Below are 23,790 nucleotides of genomic sequence, written 5' to 3' on the forward strand. Positions count from 1 at the left end.
CAGTGGAAGTTCATATATTGACCTCTGATGTGAAATGCCTTTTGAAGTATTTCTAAAACATTAATTTTCTTTCTTTGATATATACTTAATAATTCTGTACTAATACCACTATTGTTTAGTTATTATACCTTGAAATGATATGTTCTAAGGCTTAAAAGACTTTTTTATTCAGTCTAATATTTTAGTTAGTTTTAATTTTAATGATAGTGTTTTAATGTTTAAGTAGGTAAAATAAATTAGTATTATATCAAATAATCTAAATAAAATCCCGGTAATGTTTAACATGTATTGGAAATATCCGTTTGAACTGATAGTTTGTCTAGTAACACATCATATTTTCTAGCACTGTTTGTGAGAGAGAGAGACTGAAGAAATGTTACCCCCGGGAATGAGCCTTTTTTAGCATCCTGCTTTTGTTGTCCACAAGTAACAAAGTTTCTGAGGTAGAGCAGTTTCCAGGTCTGCAACAATGAATGTAGAAGGTGAAACTGGAGGGTCTTGCTCTGCCAGAAAGCAAAGCAGCTTTTGAGAACTAACAAGGTCTTTTGAAAACTGCATCAGCATCAGCCACGGGACACTCCTGGAAGAAGGTGGGACAACTTCTTCACTGAAAATAATGGCTATGAGGGGCTGGTGCCGTGGCACAGCGGGTCCAGCCACCTACCGCACCACCATCCCATGTGGGTGCCAATTTGAGTCCCCACTGCTCTGCTTCCTATCTAGCTCCCTGCTTATGTACCTACAAAAGCAGCGGAAGGTGGCCCAGGTACTTGAGTCCCTGCCCCCATGTGGGAGATCAGGAAGAAGCTCCTGGCTCCTGGCTGTTGTGGCCATTTGGGGGAGTGACACAGTAGATGGAAGACTCTCTCTCTCTCTCTCTCTCTCTCTCACACACACACACACAGGTGCACTTACTAGCTCTCCCTCTTGCTTTTGCTCTGTTTCTACCTCTTTCTGTAACTCTTTCCAATAAATAAAATAAGTCTTTAAAAAGAACAATGGCTGTGATTGATGGAAACGCATTGATACATAATGATGTTAGAAAAATGTACAGATGGAACAAAGAAAGAATAAGATATTTATTCTACTCTAGTTGGAAGTGCATTTCAGTGTAGCCAAACTGTCCTAATTTAGAAAGGATCTGTTTCCTTGAAGAATGACAATTAATCAATAAAGAATAAATAAAACATTTTTGCAGCTCACAATTGATTCAGGAAAAGATCATCAGAGTGTGCTACACAGAGAGAGGTGGCTGAGGAACTCGGTATTTGCACGGCAGCAAGGCACCACCGTGAAGATCACTGATGGGAAAATGTGACTCCACAGTGGAGGGATCGGGCCCTCCCCGCAGGAACCCAGTGATGACTCAGCAACACTAGCGTTGGACAGTAAATGCTTCATCTCTCTAAAAATGATGCTGTCAGCAGAAACAGTCACCACGAAACATTTTTGTTAAAGTATTAAACCTGAATCTAATGGAGATTTAACTTCTGTTTTTCAGGAAGTAGAATAAAGAGGAAAAGGCTAAATTAGACCGTATAGAAAATGAAAAAAAATCTCAAATATAGTTTAAAGGATAAGACAATTGATGTAACTGTCTCATTCTGTTCACCCAATCAATGACAAAAGGTAAGGGTGTGTGTGTGTGTGTGTGTGTGTGTGTGTGTCAGAGTGACGGGGAAATTGTACTAAATTAAAAGACACAAAAACATAATCAAATGCCATATGTACTTCCTGATGGGATGCTTGTTTTAACCAGTGAACAATTGAAACCATTTTAGGGCAACTGAGGATATTTGAATATGAACTGGAGAGTATAAATTTTATTAATTTTGTTATATATTAACTTTTACAGTAATTATATAGAAAAAAATTTTTAAAAATACACACTAAAATTTTGAGAATAGGAAGGTCATGATGGTCTTAGTTTAATATATTACAGCAAGTAATTAAACAAATAAATATTATTTCTAGATGTTTTAAATGTTAAAGTTAAGACTTTATTTAAAAGATATATATATATATATATTTATCTTTCTGTGTGTTTGAAAATTTTTATAATACAAAGTTAATAAATATATATATAAATGTGTGTATATATACTCATATATAAAAGTAAATGTAGGGGTAGGCATTGGTGCGTAGCAGGTTAAGCCTGCCACCCACATCAGAGTGCCTTGGATGGAGTTCTGCCTCTGCCTCTGCCTCTGCTTCCAATCTCGCTTTCTGCTCGTGCACCTGGGAGGCAGCAGGCGATAGCTCAAGTACTGAGTGCCAGCTCCTGGCTGGGGCCTGCCTGTTGGGGGCATCTGGGGAGTGAACCAGTGGATGGGAGACCTCACTGCCTGTCTGCCTTCCAAATAAATAAATGAATGAATAAATAAGTAAATATTTTTTACAAAACAAGCAGTGCATTATGAAAACATCAGAAAAGATATCTGAATATTCTTTAATAGATGCTTATCATTTACTCTGGTTTAGCAACAGTTTCTATTGACCAGAAAAGCAGTGGCCTGCAGGAAAGTTGGTTTTGTGTTTGACCCTCTTGCTGGACTCCTTTTAGTGTTTTTAGTGCATAAAGTTTTGGAATTTTATCTTCTCCTTTCTAGTAATGTTTTTAAGTTGTAAAATGTAATGTACATACAAATGCATGTATGAAAAACAAGTATTCACTGTGATGGAATTTTATTAAGCAATTATGATTGTGACTATTGCACAAGTTAAAAAAAATCTGGAAATTGCCAGCACCTGGACTGCCACTTGTTTCCTTTTTATATCACATTTTGACTGACATATTATTCATCCTGAAATTTAATTTCTAGGTCATAATATTTTTTGCAATATATTCTAAATTTTTCAATTTTATCTATGATATTTTGAATAAAAAATAGTGAAACAAGATATTTTCTCTCTTATTTTAGTTTACTTATTAGTTTTATCTGGTGGAAATATATTATTACTTTAGATTTTTTGAAATATTTTATAATTTTTTCTATGAATTATATGTTATATATAAGTATGTATATATGAAGAAAAGCTATAAATATAAATAAGTGTAGATATCAAGTGCTTATAAGCTAATTTGACAAATTATTTGTTCCCTAGAACACATTTTCAGGCTTTGGTGTTCACTTCTTGTTTTTAAGTCTTCCGTAAGAGGTGGAAGTTTAGTTATTTTCCAACTAAGAAAATATATACCAGCTTTGAGTATAATTCTCAAATATTTGGCCACTATAAAAGTTATATTGTATTTGTCAAAGACACAGATATTTCTCAGAGAAAGTTTTCTTTTTCATTAGCAGTTCCCAAAAATAAATCACAGTAAACCACCCACTGTTAGAACAAGGTCATCTGAATTAATCAGATTTAAATGGGAGGCAGATCTGAGGCACATCTTGTGAATTGTGAGGAGGCTTTGTAATCAAGACGTAAACACTAAATTCTATAGAACTTCTGAAAAATACCAGAAATCATTATTTTGATTTTCTCCTTTCCCATATTCTCATCAAGATGCAAATACATGACACTTACTACTTTCTAATTATAATTTACTAATCAAGTATTAAAAAGAATCTGCATTTTGGGAGTTTACAGATAGGTATTAGTCAGTCTTGGTTCTGCAATTCAAAGTAAAAGAGGGAGTGGTTATAAACAGAAAAATTCATTCAGGTTTGCATCCACATTTCCAATATATAAAGCATTCCCTGGTAAAGAAGGTAGCAAGAGAAAAAATTGCATGAAAGCTAGACAGAGCAAGTTGTTAAGAGTTCACTCTTCGTCTACATGGAAAACAAGGGCAGGATGTGCTGTATAAAGCACTGCTTATCAGGCCGGCACTGTGGCTCAATAGGCTAATCCTCCACCTGCGGTGCCGGCATGGCGGGTTCTAGTCCCGGTTGGGGCACCGGATTCTGTCCCGGTTGCCCCTCTTCCAGGCCAGCTCTCTGTTGTGGCCAGGGAGTGCAGTGGAGGATAGCCCAGGTGCTTGGGCCCTGCACCCCATGGGAGACCAAGAGAAGCACCTGGCTCCTGGCTTTGGATCAGCACGGTGTGCCGGTCGCAGCACGCTGGCCGCGGCGGCCATTGGAGGGTGAACCAACGGCAAAGGAAGACCTTTCTGTCTGTCTCTCTCTCTCACTGTCCACTCTGCCTGTCAAAAAAATTAAAAATAAAATAAAGCACTGCTTATCAAAGCCTTTTACCCAAGCGAAATAGCCCTAAAAGGAAGAGACGGAGCTGGGTCTGTAAATATGCTTCAGAACTTTCCTGCATGAGTGAGAAACTTTCTTTAAAATCAGGCTGATTGAACGCATTTATTTAAATGTTGTCTTAAATGGTGTAGTTTATCTATGTTTATTTTAATAAAAAACTTTAAAATTATTTTATTTATTTGCTTCCAGGAAAAATTTGATATTTTATGAAGATATGGGTTTCCCTGTTGCTTTCAGAATCTGCCCTAGAATATCCGTCCATTTGTGTGTGGTGTGGGTTTTCCAATTTCTGATACTGCTGCTCTCTTTGTTCAAACAGCAGTAATCAACATTTTCAGATGTTATTATGTTCTATCCAGTATTCTAAATCCATTGAATATGTTAAATCCATTGACTGTTAACTTAGCCTAGGAGTGATGGACAGACAGAGAGATTAAATTTTATTTACTTTTTGGACACGGTGATTTTCCTTATATAATGGGGATTTGCACAGAATCTGATGACGAGATGTCTTATGGACCTTCCTGGGGCCTAGCCCTGATAAGAAGAGTTTGAGCTATTTAAAGCAGTTTAGATTGTCAGATACCAACAAAAATTCTAGAATAGGTATATGTCTAAATTAAATGTTCTGTGGCAAATTTGAATCGAGATTTCTTATCAATTTCATATCTTCTGATCTTTCCTAAAAAGATGATTTCATTACTCATATCATCATTTGGTTAGGCATCAATTTAGTAACTAAATACTGATAATTGGTGAATTTCTGCCTCTTTTTTGTTTTGTAATGGTGCTATTTTTAAATTTTTTTTTTTTTTTTTTTTAGATTTTGGGCCAAATGGACTGGATGGGGGAGGTGGAAGCCAAGTTAAACCTAATATGATTGGAATGATGTTCAGCAGCTGAGATCTGCTATAGCTAAAAGTGTACGTCTAATGGGAACAAATGGATTTTCTAATACATGGCAAAAGTTTTGCTGTGTAAAAACACTAACTTGCTTGCCTCCCTCAGGGTTAGTCCAGTTTGCACACAGCTCCACATTCCGGGACAGTAGCTTAACTGTCTTGCCGGCAGAAATGTGGCTTCCATGCTGAGATTTTTAATGGTATCCTCAAGAGATAGAAAATGATTGGGTAGCTTGATTGACCACTTTTTTAAATGGATAAGATAAATCTTAATGCAACAAAAGTCTCAGTTGAAGTTGTAGATTATGGCAGGGACAGCATGTGAAAGAAAGACAGGATTTGTAACTTAAATGAACATAGGTATCCCCTTAAAGTGCTTAGTGCATCTCTTTATTTTGATGTAAATACTTAAAATCAACTGTTGCTTATGTCTCTGATATCCACAAACCTTTTTGTAAAGCCCTAAAATTTTAATACTAGTAATTAAGGCATCTTTTTACTGGCACAGAGACCACTATGAAGTTTTGCTAGGTCGTGCCTTATTTGACTACGATTTTCTTTGATTTTAATAGGTTTCTCACAATCATAAATTTTGAAGAGCCATTCAGAACACAGAGATATTAAAGAAGGATTTTGTAATAAGGATTCAGTAATATGATCTGGTGCACAGTAAGTGACCAACAAACTTTTCAAGTTCTATGCATGTTTGAGGTTTGGAGATTCTATAGTGAACAAATAGGCAATTTTGTGACTTTTTGAACTTTGCATTCTAATGGAGAGAGAGAGATGATAAACCAAGAAGTCAATTATACATATGTCAAATGCTTTAAGTGTTATGGAGAAAATAATCTAAGAAAAGCCTATGGAGTTTGGGGGTTGGTAGAGTTTGAAATTTTAAATCGTATGTTTAGGAATGGCCTCTGAGAATTTGCCATTTTATCAAAGACCTGAAGCAGGTGAGTGATTCTTGCAAACATCTGTGGGAAGAGTGTTCCTGGCATGAGGATCAACAAATGATTATGTCCTGAAATAGGAGTTTGTGCAGCATGTTCCAGGGACAGCGCTATGATTTAATGTGTTGGTCATAATGCACGGGAAAGGGGTGCAGATGGACTAGTTATTTCAAACTATTATGGAGAAGTAGGATTTGGGGTATGTTTTGGAAATGAGTACTGGAAAGATTTGCTCAGGAATTGGATGTGAGATATGAGAGTAAGAGTCAAACATGAGAAAGCTGTTTGGCTTAGCCATTGAATGGTTGAAGCTGCCACTTACCAAGGTGGACAGGTTGCAGGAGAAGATTTGGGTGGGAATACAAGGTAAACAGGCTTTGCTTGGCTTATGGGAATTTGCCAAGAGAGAAAGAGCATGTGGAAGCAAAGATATTTTAGACAAGGGGCTCATTCTGTGCATTGGCATTGAACCTTGAAAATACTTTAATTACTTAGATAATGGTGAGACATTCAATGTGGTATAGGTACCAGCGTATGTTAGGGGTTGACTGACTTTGGTTCATGGGTGAAATTGAGCCCACTTCTTGCTTGAAAATGGTTTAACAAATCAAGATAAGAATAGCATTTTGTGGCATGTACAGATTATAGAAGATCCACATTAGTGTCCATCAAAGAAGCTTGATCAGAACCTGGCCGTGCTCGTCTATTTCTGCATTACATTTGGCTGCTTTTGCATCAAGATATCAGAGGTAAGTAGTTGGGACACAGAATATGGCCTGTGAAACTGAAAATATTTACTATCTGGTACTTTACAAAAATGACTTGAAGATCTTTGATGTACACAAATGGAGTAGCAGGAGTTAAAACAGATTTGCAGGAGTGGGTTTCGGGGGGCAGATTGTGAAGTACCTACTGTATGCTGAGAAGTTCAGACTTTATTCTGAGGCAATAGAAAGCTATTGAAAGTAAAGTAAATGTCTTCCTAAAATATCACAAACAATATGGAAAAAATCCTAGCAAATTCCCAGATAGAAAAATAAATATGGAGAGAGCAAGGCTCTTGCCCAGAGCTCCCCAGTACTTTAGTGTGAAGTCCCTACAAGGCCAGTTGTGACTCCACCTGCTTCTGCCTCTCACCGTCTACCATGCAAATTCTCCAGACCAAGGAGTGCCTCCAAAAATCTTGAGGAATACTTACACCTGGGTTAGAATGGCAGGATAAATGATTACTGTGATTTCAATGTTTTAACCTAACTAACAGAATTACTGCATAATCAAGAAAAAGTTACTTAAGAAAAGAAACTCCATAAACTATGAGTAAAATGAATATGAGCCATTGTTAATAAAATCTGATCTTGGGCAAAGCTGAAGGCTGAAATTTGGGACTTCTGCGGATCCTTGCTGGAATTTTCCTATTGCCCCTTATCCCTGCCTCCACTCTTATGCAGTGCAAAGGAAAGTATTGGGAACAATCTAAAAACATACTTTCATGATTTTTTGTTGACTCTTATGGTGAATGATTGGGACCATATCACTAATTCTAGATTCCGTTGAATGGAAGAGATTGTATAGATTAACTTATCCTAGGATTCTGCAATGGCAGTGCTTTGATAAGATACTACACTTGAGCTGGAAAAACCCGACCCTGGGGAGGAGGACTGGTGTGTGGTGAGAGGTAATAAACAACACTTGGCGATAGCACAGCATGGATGGGGACTCTGGGAGGGAGGCAATATGAGCATGAGAATGATACTCTGAGCTCTCTCTCCAGGCTAATGTGGAATGTTGGGAAAACATCTAAAGAATGGTGTTGCTGTGGATTCATCCCAGGAGGAGCGTGGTGGGGGCAAGAGGTGCAGAGTCATGACACAGACACTGGGAGTCGGTTGAAAGCGGGCTAGAGGTGAGCAGCTTGCAGACTCGCTTATTTCAGTTGGTGCAGCAGCTTATATAGCTGAGGCAGCCAATCCGGTGAAGGGGAGGTTTATGCCGTAACCAATCACTGCCTGTTGCCAGGCAGGCTCCTTTGCCAGGTGGGTTCCAAAGCCATTTCCTGAGTAACTGACACTTGCTTGCCAGCGCCATCTTGGCATGACTTTCTCATTCCACCACAGAATGGAACCTGGACTCCACTTGGGCAATTTAAGAAGCAGAGTTGAACACACTATTTCCTGAAGAACAACAGTTGGCAACAGCTGCCATTCAGTTCCCTGTTTATATTCTGGAGGCTTCTTAGTTGACATGACTGGGATTTTGCCAATGAATTGTAGAGGGCAGAGATTGCCAAACAGCAGAGAGGTCGCCTCCTGCGTAGGAGCAGGTCATGGAGAAACATCAGAGGAACAGAGGCCCCGTGAGATGGAAAGCAGATGGCTTCTCATTGCCAAATTACTACAGCTTAATTTGTCCCTTTGATCCTATCACATGTGAATGTGGGTTGATGCATTGAGGAAAACACTGGAATGAGACTCATTGATTCAATATTACGAGCTAGTTCCTTCTGGAGGTTCACAAAGGATGTATATGAGCATCTCTGTGGCTCATTGAGATGGAGCTGTGTTTGTAGCTAAAGTACAAACTTTGCCCAAGGGGCAAGCAATACTTCATTGTTGATTATTTTTCCAAATGACACAATCCAAGACATGTTAAATGGAAGCAACATGTGAGTGTGTGGCATCTTGACCATCAACACCCACCCTGTGCCAGATGCTTAGTGGAGATTCTAGGAGATGGCTTTGTGGTGTTGGGCTCCTCTGGAGTAATGTCCTGTCTGAGATAACCATCAAGAAAAAAGACTTGTTAATACAAAATTGACACTAGACAGTGCTCTTTTCCAGGAGACCAGCCCCAGGAAGTCCTAGGAGAGGATCATAAAACTAAATAAATTGAACAGTTATTCTATGGGAGCACTGCAGTCCTTGACAATATTAGGAAAAGTTATATACTTCCCAAGGAAGACTTATCAGATAGTCTAGTTATTCCAAATTCTGATTTTTAAAGAATATCTATTAATTTGAAAGGCAGAGTTATAAAGAGGGAGAGAGTGAGAGAGCTAAAGAGGGGAGAGGGAGAGGGAGGGGAGGGGGAAGAGAGGGGAGGGAGAGATTTTAGATCTGCTGGTTTACACCCCAAGGCCAAAGCCAGGAGCCTAGAATTCCATCGGGGTCTCACAGGGGCCCAAGTACTTGAGTCATCTTCTGCTGCTTTCCCAGGTGCATTATCAAGGAGCTAGATAGGAAGTGGATCAGCTAGGACTCCAACTAGCACCCATATGGATGCCAGCTCTCAGGTGGCTTAACTGCTGTGTCATAACACTGGCCTCCTGAATCTGATGTTTTTAAAAGTCAGTGGCTAATGTTCAAAGGCCAGTCTGGAAGGGTACACTTATGGAGACACTATGTTAATTCTAAATTATGGAAGGCTGTCTGGGGTAAAGAGGCAGCCTTTTATTGCTGTTTGCTAGTCAACCAGGTATCATGGATACAAAGTGAATTTGTATTCTTTTTGTATTTGTTTTGTATAGGATTGATGGTGAGCACACTGTGTCACACATATGGGAAGTAGAGGGGTGGCATTAGAAGATCATCTTTGGAAACCCGTCACTGTAAATACTGGTACACAGGTAGCTGGGATATAGTGATATAAAAAAACAAGTGGAATCTAGAATGTTCTGAAAATTAGTTTCTAAGTCATTAGGAATGTGTGATATACATGGGGAAATGTCACTTCTGCTGGGAAGGAATGGAGAATGACACCATAATTCTAACTAATTTCATGGTGTGTTAAATGTCACTTTAATCTTTCTGTTGCAGCCATAGAGTGTAACAAATGGGTTGTTAATTGATGGCATTATACAATCATTAGAAAATATTTTGGGAGGTTAATTTGAAGGCCACAAATACTATGTATTGAAACCAATTGGCTAAAGAGGAGAGTGAATTTGGCCTTGTTTAAGGAATAATTACATACAAAATCAAATGTCTAACAAATAATACAAATGTTTCAAATAATTTAAGTGATAGAAAGGGAAAGTTGTGATCAAGCTCATAAGAGAATATCAAAAGACCCATAAAAACATATTGTCACAATTAATATACTTCGAAAGAAAATTCTAATTTCAAATCATAGTAATTGTTAGGATATTACTAGACTTACTCTTCTGTATAAAATATTGTAAGACCAATAATGAAGTGTACCTGAGACATATGTTTCAGGCAGGTATTGACAAATACCTCCTACGTGTACTGAGAAAACGATAGTCCTGACCTATAAGTCATTTTTCAAAATACATTTTTAAAGATTTATTTATTTGTCTAATTGAAAGGCAGAGTTATGTGGGGGGAGATCTTCCACCCACTGGTTCACTCCCCAAATTGCTGCAACAGCCACCTGGGACAGGGCCGGGCTAAAGCCAGCAGCCAAGAGCTTCATCTGGGTCTCCCATATGGGAGCCAGGGCCAAGCACTTGGGCCATCATCTGCTACCCGCACACCACCCCCACCCCCAGGGCCGGGCTAAAGCCAGCAGCCAAGAGCTTCATCTAGGTCTCCCATATGGGAGCCAGGGCCAAGCACTTGGGCCATCATCTGCTACCCACATACCACCCCCACCCCCAGGTGCATTAGCAGGAAGCTGGATCAGAAGTGGAGCAGCCAGGACTTGAACCAGCATCCATATGGGATGCTGGCATTTCAGACAGCAGCTTATGTCACAACGCTGATCCCCTTACGTCATTTTTTCCCTTGGTTATGGGATGCCCCTGGGAGAAATATCCATCAGACTCCTTTGTAAGCATCCTAAAGAAAGATGTCTTCCTATTTAAGTGAGAATATTCTTCTATATGGAGTACTGTTAGCACACAATTCCAGTCTGTCTAGGGTTGCTTATGTTACATAAACTTGGAAATGTGTAAATTTGCAGGACATAACTCCCTGGAAACTATCTCACAAGCTAAGGAATCATCTGAGTATATATGGGAGATTTTTCATGACAATAATAGTTCCTTTGTAGGTAAGTAATGCTTTGGCAGCATAACTCACAGCTCACATGTGAAATGTCAGCCAGGGCAGGGTCTGAGAGCACTTGGGGCCACCCCAGACCTCTTCCTCTTTTCCTTTTTGTGTGATTTCCTTTCTCCTTGAAATTACCGGTATGATTTGATTCTGGGTAAGACCTCTGATCTGATTGGACAATTCACCTCTTTATATCATACCAACCTATATCCCTCAGGGCACAGGATTTATCACTATAACCCTTTAAATTGACCTCTAGGATTTTCTAGATCCAAACCTTTCTTCTAGAGCAGGGTCAAAACTTGACACCTTCCTGATCCAGGTCCTCTAGACTGTGCTCATGAATTGATCATCAGTAATTCATGTTGATTAATTATTAATTAACATACAATTTTTTGACTAAACTTCCCTGGTTAAAGAAATGAACCAGCGGATGGAAAACCTCTCTCTCTTTCTCTCTCTGTAACTCTATCTTTCAAATAAATAAAAATAAATCTTTTTTTTTAAAAAGAAATAAATGCATCTCCGGTCACATGTTTTAACATGGAACATAGTGACAGGATACATTGTTTCTTTCCGGTTCTTTGTAGATGGAGGTAACTTTTTTATCTTTTGATCCATCCATGTGACTTTTTCAATGCCTCTTTTGACACATTGAAATAAAAATGTTGGTACATGTATCTATTTTGTACAATTATGACAGCAATATCTCACTATTTTGTAAATTTCCCACAGTGGTAGGTAGAATATATTTTCCCTAAAGGTACTCATGAATATTTGACAAATTAAATTGAGTGGACAGATAATGCCTTTGGTTTTCCAGCCAGGGGAGCGTGTTATGACAACATTATTAGCATAAATAAACACGCTTTACTCCAATTCGGTTTCTGAGACCTGCTTTGCATTTCCTTCATCGTGAGGAGACATTCTTCGGGCAGGGAGCAGTTTCAAAGGCTTTTTTCCCCATCTGTCCAGCAGGTTTCAGAAAATTCCTGACTTTTCCAGTAATCAAAAATATGGGAGAAAGGAGGAATAAGGCAACTGGAGAAATTTGAGAGCCCATTGTGTGTTTCCGATTTGATGGGTCAGTGTCTCAGGTTTAATAAAAAGTCACCAGAAAGGCATCAATGGGGGAAAATTGATATTTAGAGAAACTTGTAATTTGTCTACTTGCAAGAAACATTTGCATTGAGGTCCAATTACCGTCAAGACGGTTTTTCCTGGTGGTTCATTAAGCCGGACAGATGGTCAGTGATTTCTGTTGAGGGAGTTGGAGTTTACAGATGAGGGTTTTAATGAGTATTCAGACATTTGAGCACTTTGAGAGCCCCTCCCCTTGCAGCCCCTCTCACCTTTACCCATCTGTTCACGTGCAAGGGGCCCAGTCCATCACCTGGACACTGCTTGGGGAGCAATGGACTTGGGGATTTCAGATATTGGGACTTTTGCAGGTTAGGGTTTTGTATTAAGTCCCCAGGGGAAAGTGTGAATCTTTAGAGTATTCTTGCTTCGTCACTTTTTCTCTTGCAATTAGGCCTGCTTTGTAGATATTGTATTTTACCTATTCATGCAAGTAGATAGGTAAGAATAGGAGTGCGATTGTGGGGTGGGATGGGTAAAGAAAATAATTATGATAAGAAGATTGTTTTTACTCTCTCATTTTATTCTCTGAATAAAACTCTTTAAGGGTAAAACCAACATTGCTAGAGGAATAATTTATCATAGGTAGTATTTGCACCTGCAATAAAAATCTTTTTCCACATTTCCCCTGAAGAACTTATAATATCTTTATGAAAAAGGTATACCATATACCAAACATTGTACATCTTCATTAGATGGGAAGGTCTCTGTAGGCTGTTGTTTATGTTCTCACATAAACTACTTTGTTTAGACAAAGAGGAGAGTGTTGTCTCCATTTGGATACACCATCAATACAGTTTATTAAATTTAGTTTTCTTGATTTCTAGAGAAAAAATTCCTGATATGTGAATTCATTTGTCATGGATATTTGTCCTGCAATATTTCAACACATGGAAACTGAGCGAAGCAGGCAAGGAGGTTTTTATTCCTCATCTCGTGTCAGGAGCTTACCAGCTCTTCTCTCCCAGCTCTTCATGCAGAATACAAGAGGTTGCTGTGAATGCTCGCTGTTCTGGCCTTCTGTGCAACACCGGGACTTGTTTCTTCTACTGTGTGTTGGAACCCATTTTCCAACCTCCCTCCATCCTTGCTTCCCCTTACCATTGCTAGCCTCTAGTAATCACTATTTTAAGTTCAGATTCACTATTTTTCTTAACTTTCACATATGAAAGAGAATATATGTGATATTTATCTTTCTAGTTCTGGCTTTTTTTTTGCTTACAGAATGATTTCCTTAAGATATAGGCTTAGAGTTATATATACACTTATATATAGTTCCTTCAAAACTAGGACAGCTGGGTCATATGGCAAATCTAATTTGAGCGTTTTGAGGAACCCTGTGGTGGTCTCCATAATGTCTGAACTGACCTGTACTCCCACTGGCAGAGTGTAAGGTTTCCTTATCCTCCATATCCTCACCACTATTTATTATTTCTTGTCTTTTTGACAATAGCCATTCTAAATGGAGTGAGTAGGTACTTTATATGGTTTTATTTTATTTTATTTTTTTTAATTTTTTTTTTACTTTTTTTTTTTTTTGACAGGCAGAGTGGACAGTGAGAGAGAGAGACAGAGAGAAAGGTCTTCCTTTTGCCGTTGGTTCACCCCCACTAATGGCCGCTGCGGCCAGCGCGCTGTAGCCAGTGCACCGCACTGATTCGAAGGCAGGAGCCAGGTGCTTCTCCTGGTCTCCCATGGGGTGCAGGGCCCAAGCCTTTGGGCCATCCTCCACTGCACTCCCTGGCCAGAGCAGAGAGCTGGCCTGGAAGAGGGGCAACCGGGACAGAATCCGGCGCTCCAACCAGGACTAAAACCTGGTGTGCTGGTGCCGCAGGCAGAAGATTAGCCTATTGAGCCGTGGCACCAGCCTATTTCTTCTTTTAAGAGGTGTAGTCATATATTTTTCTTAATTTTTAAATGGATTATTTTGTTGTTGAGTTTCCTGAGTGTCTTAATCCTTTGTCAGTTGAATAGTTTGCAAATATATTCTCCCATTTCATCAACTTCTCTTCACTCTTAATTGTTTTCTTTGCTCTACTCAAGTTTCTTAATTTGTTAAAGTCCTATTTCTATAGGCATTCAGGAGCTATGTTCTTTATGATATGCATTTCTGCCTTTGTCATAAAACTGTGAGCCATCTGTCCTCATCCTTTTGGGTGGAATGGATCCCCCTCTTTGGTAGCAAGTGGGTTGCAGAGCAATGAAAGCAACACACACTGTCTTAGTTTGCAGGGAATTGAACCTCCATCTACATCGTTTTAACATTTACTAACCTGTGAGGTATCCTTTTATGCCACTGTGACAAGTTAAGTGGGAAGTGGATGCAAGAACATTTAATTTGTTGACATCAATGAACTTGTGTATCTTTGAGACTTTCGTCCACTTGCCTGATCATCCTTTGTATGTGAACTTTGTATAAACTTACTATTGTTTTATAATATTTTCTATCTTCCCTTCTATAGTGTGATAGGACTCTAAGAACGTCTTTTGAACATTGACCACACAAGAGGTATGTGCTGAGTGGTGTATAAAATTAACAACAACAACAACAATATTATGTTTGCATCTGCTTTGTATAGTAGAAGACTTCTCACATATTACCAATGTAAGCTTAATAAGAATACTACAAAGCAATTTCTGCCACACTCACTTTACAGGTCAATAAAAGGAAGCAGGAAAGAGAGAGAAAGAAGTGAGAAAGAGAAGTTAAGTTGTCGGTTAAGCAGGTTTAAGACTCAGGTCTTCTGACCCCTACCCCAGTAAATTCTTGTCTACTCTTTAAACTTCTAAGTGAGCCCTGTACTAGCCTTCAAGAAGTGGATCTTTCTCTGAGAGAACAAAACGAACCCAGAATAATAAATACATATTAGACTGTAGTAAGTCTCTGTAGAGGCATAGCATGCATTAGAAATTCATAGGGTGGGATGTGTGCACATACATGAGTGTATGTCTGGGTGTTTGTCCAAGTCAAAACATAAGAAAATCATGACATTTGTAAGGAAAATGTATGAAGTAGGACTTGCTATGAGTAATATTTGGAACCTAGGGTTGGGGTGGTATGAGATGGAAGACGGGTCCATAGGTAGGGAGAAAAAAGAGCTGTTTAGTTTGTGGGCATAAGTGTGGATGTGTGGTATAGATTAAGAAAGGCCTTGAAAACCAAACTGAGGATCGTGTCCTTAAAACTGTCCCATTTATGGGGAGACTTGGTTTGATTGTGAGGCATAAGCTATGTGTAATATCATAAAACATTTCTTTATTTTTATTGGGATCACCTTGTCAGCTTATTGAATAAGAGCCCGAGGGTGAATAAATGTCCTTGATTGTGACGCTGCAGGCAGCATTTACTTGTATGCTCTTGTGGGGATTTTGGAGCATCTTGGTATTTGTGTGACCCAAAGCTCTTGTTTTCATTCCAGATGTGCATTCTTTATGGCAACTGGGGAAGCATTCAGTTGCGAAGTAAAGACCCCTCACTGGCATTTTAATTAAAGATAATGTATTTATGCATAAAGAGAAGATTATTAGAAAATATTAATAATGTTATTTAACCTTCATAGGAAGAATTTTATAGTTTTCAATAAACTGTCTTTAATATACATGGAGTTTGCACCATTTACACTTCCTTGTTTCACCTAAAAGTCTGTTAATAATCTTTTCTTTTTGCAAACAGTGATTTTATTGACCAACTAATTACTTTAAAAACTCGTCTCAGGTCAGGCACTTGGTGTAGTGGTTAAGGTGCCATTTGGGATACCCACATCTCACATCAGAGTGCCGGCATTGGAGTCTCAGCTCTGCTTTCCATCCCAGCTTCCTACTCATGCCTGTCCTTGGAGGTAATAGGTGTTCACTGATGTGCTGGGTCCCTGCCATCCAGTGGGTTCTGAGCTCCTTGTTGGGCTTGGTCCATCCCCGGCTGGAGTGATCCAATAGGGGGAAGATCTCTTTCTGCCTGTCTCTGTTGCTCTGCCTTTCAAATAAATAAAAACAAGAACAACAAAAGCTTGTATTTTTCAGGTAAATCATTAAAATCAGACACTTAATTGGCTTGAACAGTTAATAAAGGTAAAGTGAGCCCTAATATCTTATCAGAAAAATATCTGTAATACCTAAAACATTTGCTAAGGCTTCTCTTTCTTCGTCTTCGATCTGAGTGACTCAGGTTTTTGCCTTTGCATTTTCTTCCCATAAGACTCAAGATTAAGCCATTTATGGTGAAGAGACAAAACCAAAATTATCCTATCCCTGAAAGAATTCAAGTAAAAACCAGTGAGAAGATGAACTACAGGTCAGGCACTGGGAAAGAAACAATTTGGGAATGCTGAAAGCAACTCATGTTAGAGTGAACATTTCTGTACTACATTGAGTTTAAGCTAAAAAGATATTATTCATCTATTTTGATGTAGTTTTTAAAGAAAACTGTCAGATACTGAAGCTTTGAAACTTATTTTCAGACCCTGAATAAAAAAACAACTTAGAAATAGGCACATGGGACTTATTGAACCAAAACTTCTAACAGAAACATTTTATTTGGTGGAGCACTTTCATAATCAAGTATCCTAACTGGAATAAACATTTTGAAGATCAAATCTTCTTTTTGACTGTGATTGAATCTAGTTCTATTGGTGCCTGATATGTCTAAATGTGAGTGGCTATACCAAGCGGCTTCTCTATATGTCACTCTAAATTTTGAGCCATAGGCTTTTAGCTTTTCTAAGTCCTAAACTCAGAAAATATGTCATATCCCTAAAGGGCCGGTGCTGTGGCACAGCGGGTTAAAGCCCTGGTCTGCTGTGCCGGCATCCCATATGGGCTGTTTCGAGTCCCGGCTGTTCCACTTCCAATCCAGCTCTCTGCTATGGCCTGGGAAAGCAGTGGAAGATGGCCCAAGTCCTTGGGCCCCTGCACCCACGTGGGAGACCTGGAAGAAGCTCTTGGCTCCTGGCTTTGGATCTGCACAGCTTGGTCTGTTGCTGCTGTCTGGGGAGTGAACCAGTGGATGGAAGACCTCTCTCTCTCTGCCTCTCTCTGTAACTCTGCCTTTCAAAAATGATAAATAAATAACTTAAAAAAAGGAAAAGCTCTTATATCTTTCATTACAGCCAGAAGCACCTTCTTTGCATTATTTGCTACTAAGAATTTATATCCATATCTTGATGTAAATTTATAACATGATTTTGTTACTTTCCAAAATATAGTTTTCTTTGAAAGTGAAGGATTTTTATCTTAACTTTTGTATCTTTTAGAAATACTGTATATATTTATAAAATATACAAACATTAAGAAGTGACATTTCAGAATTTTATGTTCCCTCTTTTCAGTGAAGATCTCAGATTTGTGTATCCAAACCTAATTGCTCTCCTGAGCTCCAGAGCCACACATTCAATTTCTTAACTTGATATCTTCACTTGGAAGTCTGATAGTTTTCTCAAACCCAATGTTTCCAAGTAGAAGTGGAATCCTCAAATCTAATTTCTCCAAACCACTACAAGTCAATAAATTACAGCAGTTTCCCTTGCCCCCAACAAAAGGGAAAGAAGTGAGAAATCAAGAAGACATTGCTGACTCTTTCTCACACATGCGTCCAATATGGCAGTAAGCTCTACCTGTGACCCCAGACAATGCGTGCTTCCAATCTGACCCCTTCTCTCTAATTTGCCTTGTTAAGCAGCTGTAGTTTAGGCCTTGAGTTCTGCAACAGCCCCCTGGCTGCTCTCTGTGACCACACTCTTGCCCATAATAGGCGCAATGGTTGTTCTCATGTCACTCTTCAGTCTAACACATCCAGTGGCTTCTTTCTCACTCCACATAAGAGTCATTTTTCTATTATGTACATGAGGCCTATGCCAGAGAATACTATACTTCACAATATCTTGTGGTTTTCTTTTTTGCTTTGTTTTCCTAGATTATCAGTTCAGTAAGAAGAGGGACTCTTTATGTTCACTAGAATATGCCAACGTAGTGCTGGGCATGGAGTAGGCACTCATGTTGGCTAACTGACATAGGTGTGCTATTTGAAGATAGCAAATGTACCCCATAGCTCTATATATAAACTTATAGATGAAGCCTATACACAGGTTCTTCAAATAGTTATGGAAAAATGGAATTAAGAGATAAGCTTCCTTTGTTGCAAAAGTTTTGAAATCCAGGAAGAAGTTTTTCATTTTGCACATTTTCATGAACTTTTTGAAGACCCTCATATCTTCCATAAACCATACTATTTCCAATGTAGTTGCATGTAAATAAGGCATTGTAGAAAGCCAAAGGATTTAGGAGAGGGAGAAGGCTCAATTCGAGGTTTGAATCTATTGTGTGATTCTACAATTCAGTCTCTCTGTTTTCAGAATGGAGCTACTATAGTATGTGCCTTATTCTCATGTGATACAATGTTTGAGAATGCTCCCTAGGTTCCTATTTTATACAAGCTGAGGCCACCGGGCTGTTTCTTGGTTTGTTGTTTTGAACAGACCCTGTGCGTCTTTCCTGGTGAGTGGCTCACTTGAGGGGTTGATGGATGAGGAGACAGGGGCCCTGATCACCAGACCTGCTTCGCAGGCTTTTAGGGAATGTAGAACTCGCTCAGGTAGTGGCCGATGGTCTCCACCTGGGTGTAGGTCTTGCTGTAGGCGATGCCCCCACCCTAGGGCAGGACGAGCACGTGTTGCACGTGCGTCTAGACCATCCGGGGCTGCTCCATAAAGGCGCCCCTTCGAGGGTTGGCACAGGTGCGTCAGCGGTGGGCGTTGCTTCTGCTCTCGGCAGTGGTTCAGCCGCACGTCTCCAAGCCTGTGTGGCCGTCCAGGCAGCTTTCCGAACGAGTCCAGCCAAGGTAAGTGCACGTGGGCGAGACCGACTGCCACTTCTGCTGCGCTCCTGCGTGCAGGAAGCAGGGCCCAGGGCTGAGTTAACTACTCTGTGCTCAGCTTGCGATAAGTGATGCGTATCCAATTGGAAGCATTACTGCCTAAGACGCAAGGTTCTCTGAGATACACAACATTCTCCGTTATCGCAGTTTCTTGGAACTTCAAAGTAAATCCCCCCCCCTCCCCCATTCAAGATGTAGTTGTGTAGCTGGAATTGTTCTCCGATGTGCTGCAGTTCTTGTCCAGGGAAGCTAAGCTAAGCAAATGTCAATACAGGTGTGAAAACTTGATTGGGCATAAACGTGAAGTTACTCTTCGGTCACTCCGTTTTGCGTTGGTCTGAGAGACCTGGGCGGCCCTTAATTGCCCTGAAATCCCAAACTCGCCATTCGAGGAACAGAGACCGTGTTGTAGGAACCAGTGTTTCATCAGCAAGTCCCTCAAGCTATCCCGGGCGTGCACTTCCCCAGGAAGCGTTTTCCATGTGACAGCAAAGAGAAAAAATGCTTGCAAAATTCCTGTGAGGCCAACTGTGGGCTGCGAGGTCTGGCTGCTGCTTAATTGGAGTTACTGGGAGTTACTGGGAAGAGTGAGCCCTCTCTGCCTTAATCTGCTGGGAGAGGGACTGAGAGATGAGTGGCGTCTTCCATTGCCCCCTGTTCTGCTGCAGAGCCATGGAAGCTGTCCTACCCTTGAGGACGTTCCTTGGTGGAGCTGTAAATGAGGAACTTCCAGGACCCCCGGGGTTGCATCCGCTCAGAGCTGGGACCCCAGGGCCCCTGGGTTGTTGAAGTTTCCTCTTCAGCAGGGGCTGAGATGCAGTGTGAGGATTAGCATAGCTGAATTCTTCTGGAAAGCATTGCCCTGCGGGAAGGAATAAAGGAAAGAGCGGACTGTTTCCTTCGCTGGTTTCTGTCTCCTGGTGTGCTGAGACCTGCATCTACTGCTTATTAAAGGGTAGGAGCGGTGGGCCCTGGGAAGAGCTGCTTCTGATTTTGACACCCCTCCCGCCAACTGCTGCTAAATGCCTCGAGGCGAGTTTTCACAAAGCCAGTGTTGGCAGCTTTGTCCCCCTCTGTAATAATGGCAAAGAAAACCTTCTTGATTTTTTTTCTTTTTGTTAATGAAATCTACAAATCAAGGAACATTTGAACAGAGACCTAGGAGAGCACTTCTGTTAATGTTTTATGATACTTATTTAAAAGAACATAAAGGAACCTGAGATTTTTATGTCAGGATGGAATTGAAATGCATTATTGCTTACCAATGAGAATATACAGGTTTTTTTTTTTTTTTTTTTTTTTTTTTTTTTTTAATAAATTGGATCCAAATAACCTAATACCCTGCTGTAAAAGGGCTTTTACCTTATGGATGTGTATGATTAGCAAACTTTATGGTGCTCAGTGTAATGCATTCATGTCTAGTGGGGCCTGATCTAGCTTTTGAAAACTGCTTAATTAAACACTAGTGCCTCATTCAGCATCCTTACTAGGGAGTGAGGAAGAGCTAAGATCACATGAGCCATTGCTGTGTATATGATACTGATCGGGTGGAAGCATTTGTTTATACTTCATTTTGTGCAAAGAAACCCTACTGTGATGAATCTGACCCTTTTCTTACATAGCTGGTGGTTCCTACTGCACAAAATAACTTTAGTAGGAGAAAATCTAAAATGAAAGTTGGGAAAATCACGTGTATATACTCATGTTCAGAAAATGTGGATGATGCAATAGATATAAAATGAAAACTAAGAACTTACCCTCCGATTCCCATTTAGATCTCAAACTTAAGGAATCTCACTTGTGAAACTTGGTGTATGCATCTACAAAGATACTGTATGACTGAATATCTGCGTATATGAACATCTCCTTAGATATCCACGGAACACAATGTTTTAAAAATCGTTCATGATAGCAACTATCTAAGTACACTGCGCATTGCTTTTAAAATTTAGTTCATCTTAGAGAGCTTTCCTTAGCAATGAATAAAGACCACCTCAGTCTTCTCAATGTGCGATAATTCCGTTGTGTGAATGGACAGTTATGTACTGGATCATTCTCTTTGTTAATGAGTATTTATTGGTTTATTTTTTGCTGGCATAAATAATGCTACCCCAAATGCTCAAGCATTTATCTTCTAGAGGTATATCCCTAGAATAAGTTTCTGGAAGTTGATTTGCTGGGTTAAAGTCGGGCATGTTTTAAATGATAGTGACTTTGCCAAGTTGCACTACAAAACTTTGAAGCTAGCTGGTGGTTTTACCAACAATATCCAAGAGTGATTTTCTCCACACTTTGACTTACTTGATGGTTAACTTCTGGCTAGATATGATGTACACTTAGGGGCTTGGACAACTATCACCTGCCTGGTGGAAATTTTTACAAACTAAGTTAACAAGAGTAAAAGCAATCTTCCTAGGAAGGGGAATATCTGGTCTGTGATCATTTGGTCTGGCCCTTCCAAGGAAGCCTCAGGTGGGACTCCAAACTCAGTAATGTACTAGTTTATAGGCTAGTTTTTTAGCTTTGGGTGACTGGTGAATGATGCTGTGTATATCCAAGTGCTCCTTGGCAGAGAAAAGGCTCCCCACCTGGTGGAGTCTATAGGATTTGAAAGCTGAATTAGAGTTTATTTTTCTGGTCCAAGTGAGGAAGTATATGTAAACCTGAGTTGACTTGTCTATTTAATACATTTACTAATAGAAACTTAATATTAAACATTCATGTAATAGTTAAAATTTTTAAGACATAAAATTGTACATAAGGGGCACCATGTGTTTGAATCTGGCACAGTGTATAAATGTAATAAATCAGGTAAATGTATTTATCCTTTCAAGCATTTAACAGTTGTTTTTGGCTATTGAGTTGTTTCTCTTCTGGTAATAACACCTTGTAGGATGTTTAGTTTGCAAATAGTTTCTCTTTCTGTAGCTGTCCCTACACTCTGTTTATTTGGCTGTGCAAAAACTATGAAATTACATTTATCTTTTTTTTTTTTTTGACAGGCAGAGTGGACAGTGAGAGAGAGAGACAGAGAGAAAGGTCTTCCTTTTGCCGTTGGTTCACCCTCCAATGGCCGCCATGGCTGGCGCGCTGCAGCCGGCGCACCGCGCTGATCCAATGGCAGGAACCAGGTGCTTCTCCTGGTCTCCCATGGGGTGCAGGACCCAAGTACTTGGGCCATCCTCCACTGCACTCCCGGGCCATAGCAGAGAGCTGGCCTGGAAGAGGGGCAACTGGGACAGAATCTGGCGCCCCGACTGGGACTAGAACCTGGTGTGCCGGCGCCGCAAGGCGGAGAATTAGCCTAGTGAGCCGCGGCGCCGGCCTACATTTATCTTTTTTTCTTATGTTTATTGGGGTTTGATCCTGAAAATCTTTACCCATTCCAATGTCTTGATGTGGTTTTGTGTGTGTGTGTGTGTGTGTGTGTATGTGTGTGAACAGTTTGAAAGTTTCAGGTCTCACATTTAGGTTTTTAAGCCTTTTGAGTTGATATTTGTGCATGGCGAGTTAGGGGTCTAGTTTCATTCTTTTTCTCATTTTTTTCACTCACTTTTTGCGTGTGGATATCCAGTGCTTCCAGAACCATTTGTTAAACAACTACCCCCTTGGAATGCATGTTCTTACCACCTTTGTAAAAAAAAAATCTGTTTACTATAGAAGTGTGGATTACTTCGAGGGTGTCTTTGTTTATACCAATATCATGCTGTTTCAATTACTGTAGTTTTGTACCATGTTATAAAGTCAGGTAGTGTTATACCTCCTTCTTTGTTCTTCTCAAGATCACCTTGGCTATTCTGGGTCTTTAGTGCTTCCATACAAATCGTAGTAGTGTTTTTATAGTTCAGTGAAAAATGTCATTGGGAGTTTGATAGGGATTGCACTGAAGCTTAAATTGCTTTGGAAAGTTATATACATTGAATAGGACGGATGCTTCTAAGCCATGAACATAGGCTGCTTTTCCATTTCCTTGTGTCATAGTCACTTACTTTATTCAGTGACTTAGTTTTCATTATAGAGAGCCTTTCCCCTATTTGATGCAATGTATCCCTAGATATTTTTTTTTTTTAAAGATTTATTTTATTTGAAAGAGTTACAGAGAGAGGTAGAGACAGAGAGGTCTTCCATCTGCTGGTTCACTCACCAAATGGCTGCAATGGCTGGATCTGCACCATTCCAAAGCCAGGAGCTTCTTCTGGGTCTCCCACGTGGGTGCAGGGGCCCAAGAACCTGGGCCATCTCCTGCTGCTTTCCCTAGGCCATAGAAGAGAGCTGGATCGGCAGAGGAGCAGCTGGGACTAGAACCAGTGCCCATATGGGGTGCCAGTGCTTTAGGCTGGGGCTTTAACCCACTGCGCCACAGCACAAGCCTCATCTTTGTTCATTTGTTCTTTCTTTCTTTCTTTCTTTCTTTCTTTCTTTCTTTCTTTCTTAAAGCTGTTGGAAAGGTGGTAGTTTTTCTTTTTCAGATGATTTACTATTGGTGTATGACAATACTACTGACTTTTTTCACACTGACCCTATACCTATAACTTTGATGAATTCATTAGTTCTAGCATTTTGGTGGAATCTTTGAGACACACACACACACACACACACACATACATAATATCATCAGCAAACGGTGACAATTTCACTTCCTGTATTCCTACTCGGATGCCTTTATTTTTCTCGTATAATTGATCTAGATAGGGTGTTTAGCAC

General features: G+C 39.8%; 1 protein-coding gene across 1 annotated transcript in view; it reads left to right on the plus strand.

The window, feature by feature from the left end:
* Window positions 1–23,790, plus strand: part of LOC149121848 (uncharacterized) — a 542,783-nt gene that overhangs the window by 52,824 nt on the left and 466,169 nt on the right. The window contains exon 3 of the mRNA XM_089315627.1: window positions 18,764–19,050. Within this exon, the coding sequence (XP_089171753.1) occupies window positions 18,764–19,050 (287 nt within the window). The remainder of the gene's footprint in view (window positions 1–18,763; window positions 19,051–23,790) is intronic.

This window comes from Oryctolagus cuniculus, chromosome 16 (genome assembly GCF_051225735.1).
Source record: "Oryctolagus cuniculus isolate XC-2025 breed Fujian yellow rabbit chromosome 16, ASM5122573v1, whole genome shotgun sequence".
NCBI lineage: Eukaryota > Metazoa > Chordata > Mammalia > Lagomorpha > Leporidae > Oryctolagus > Oryctolagus cuniculus.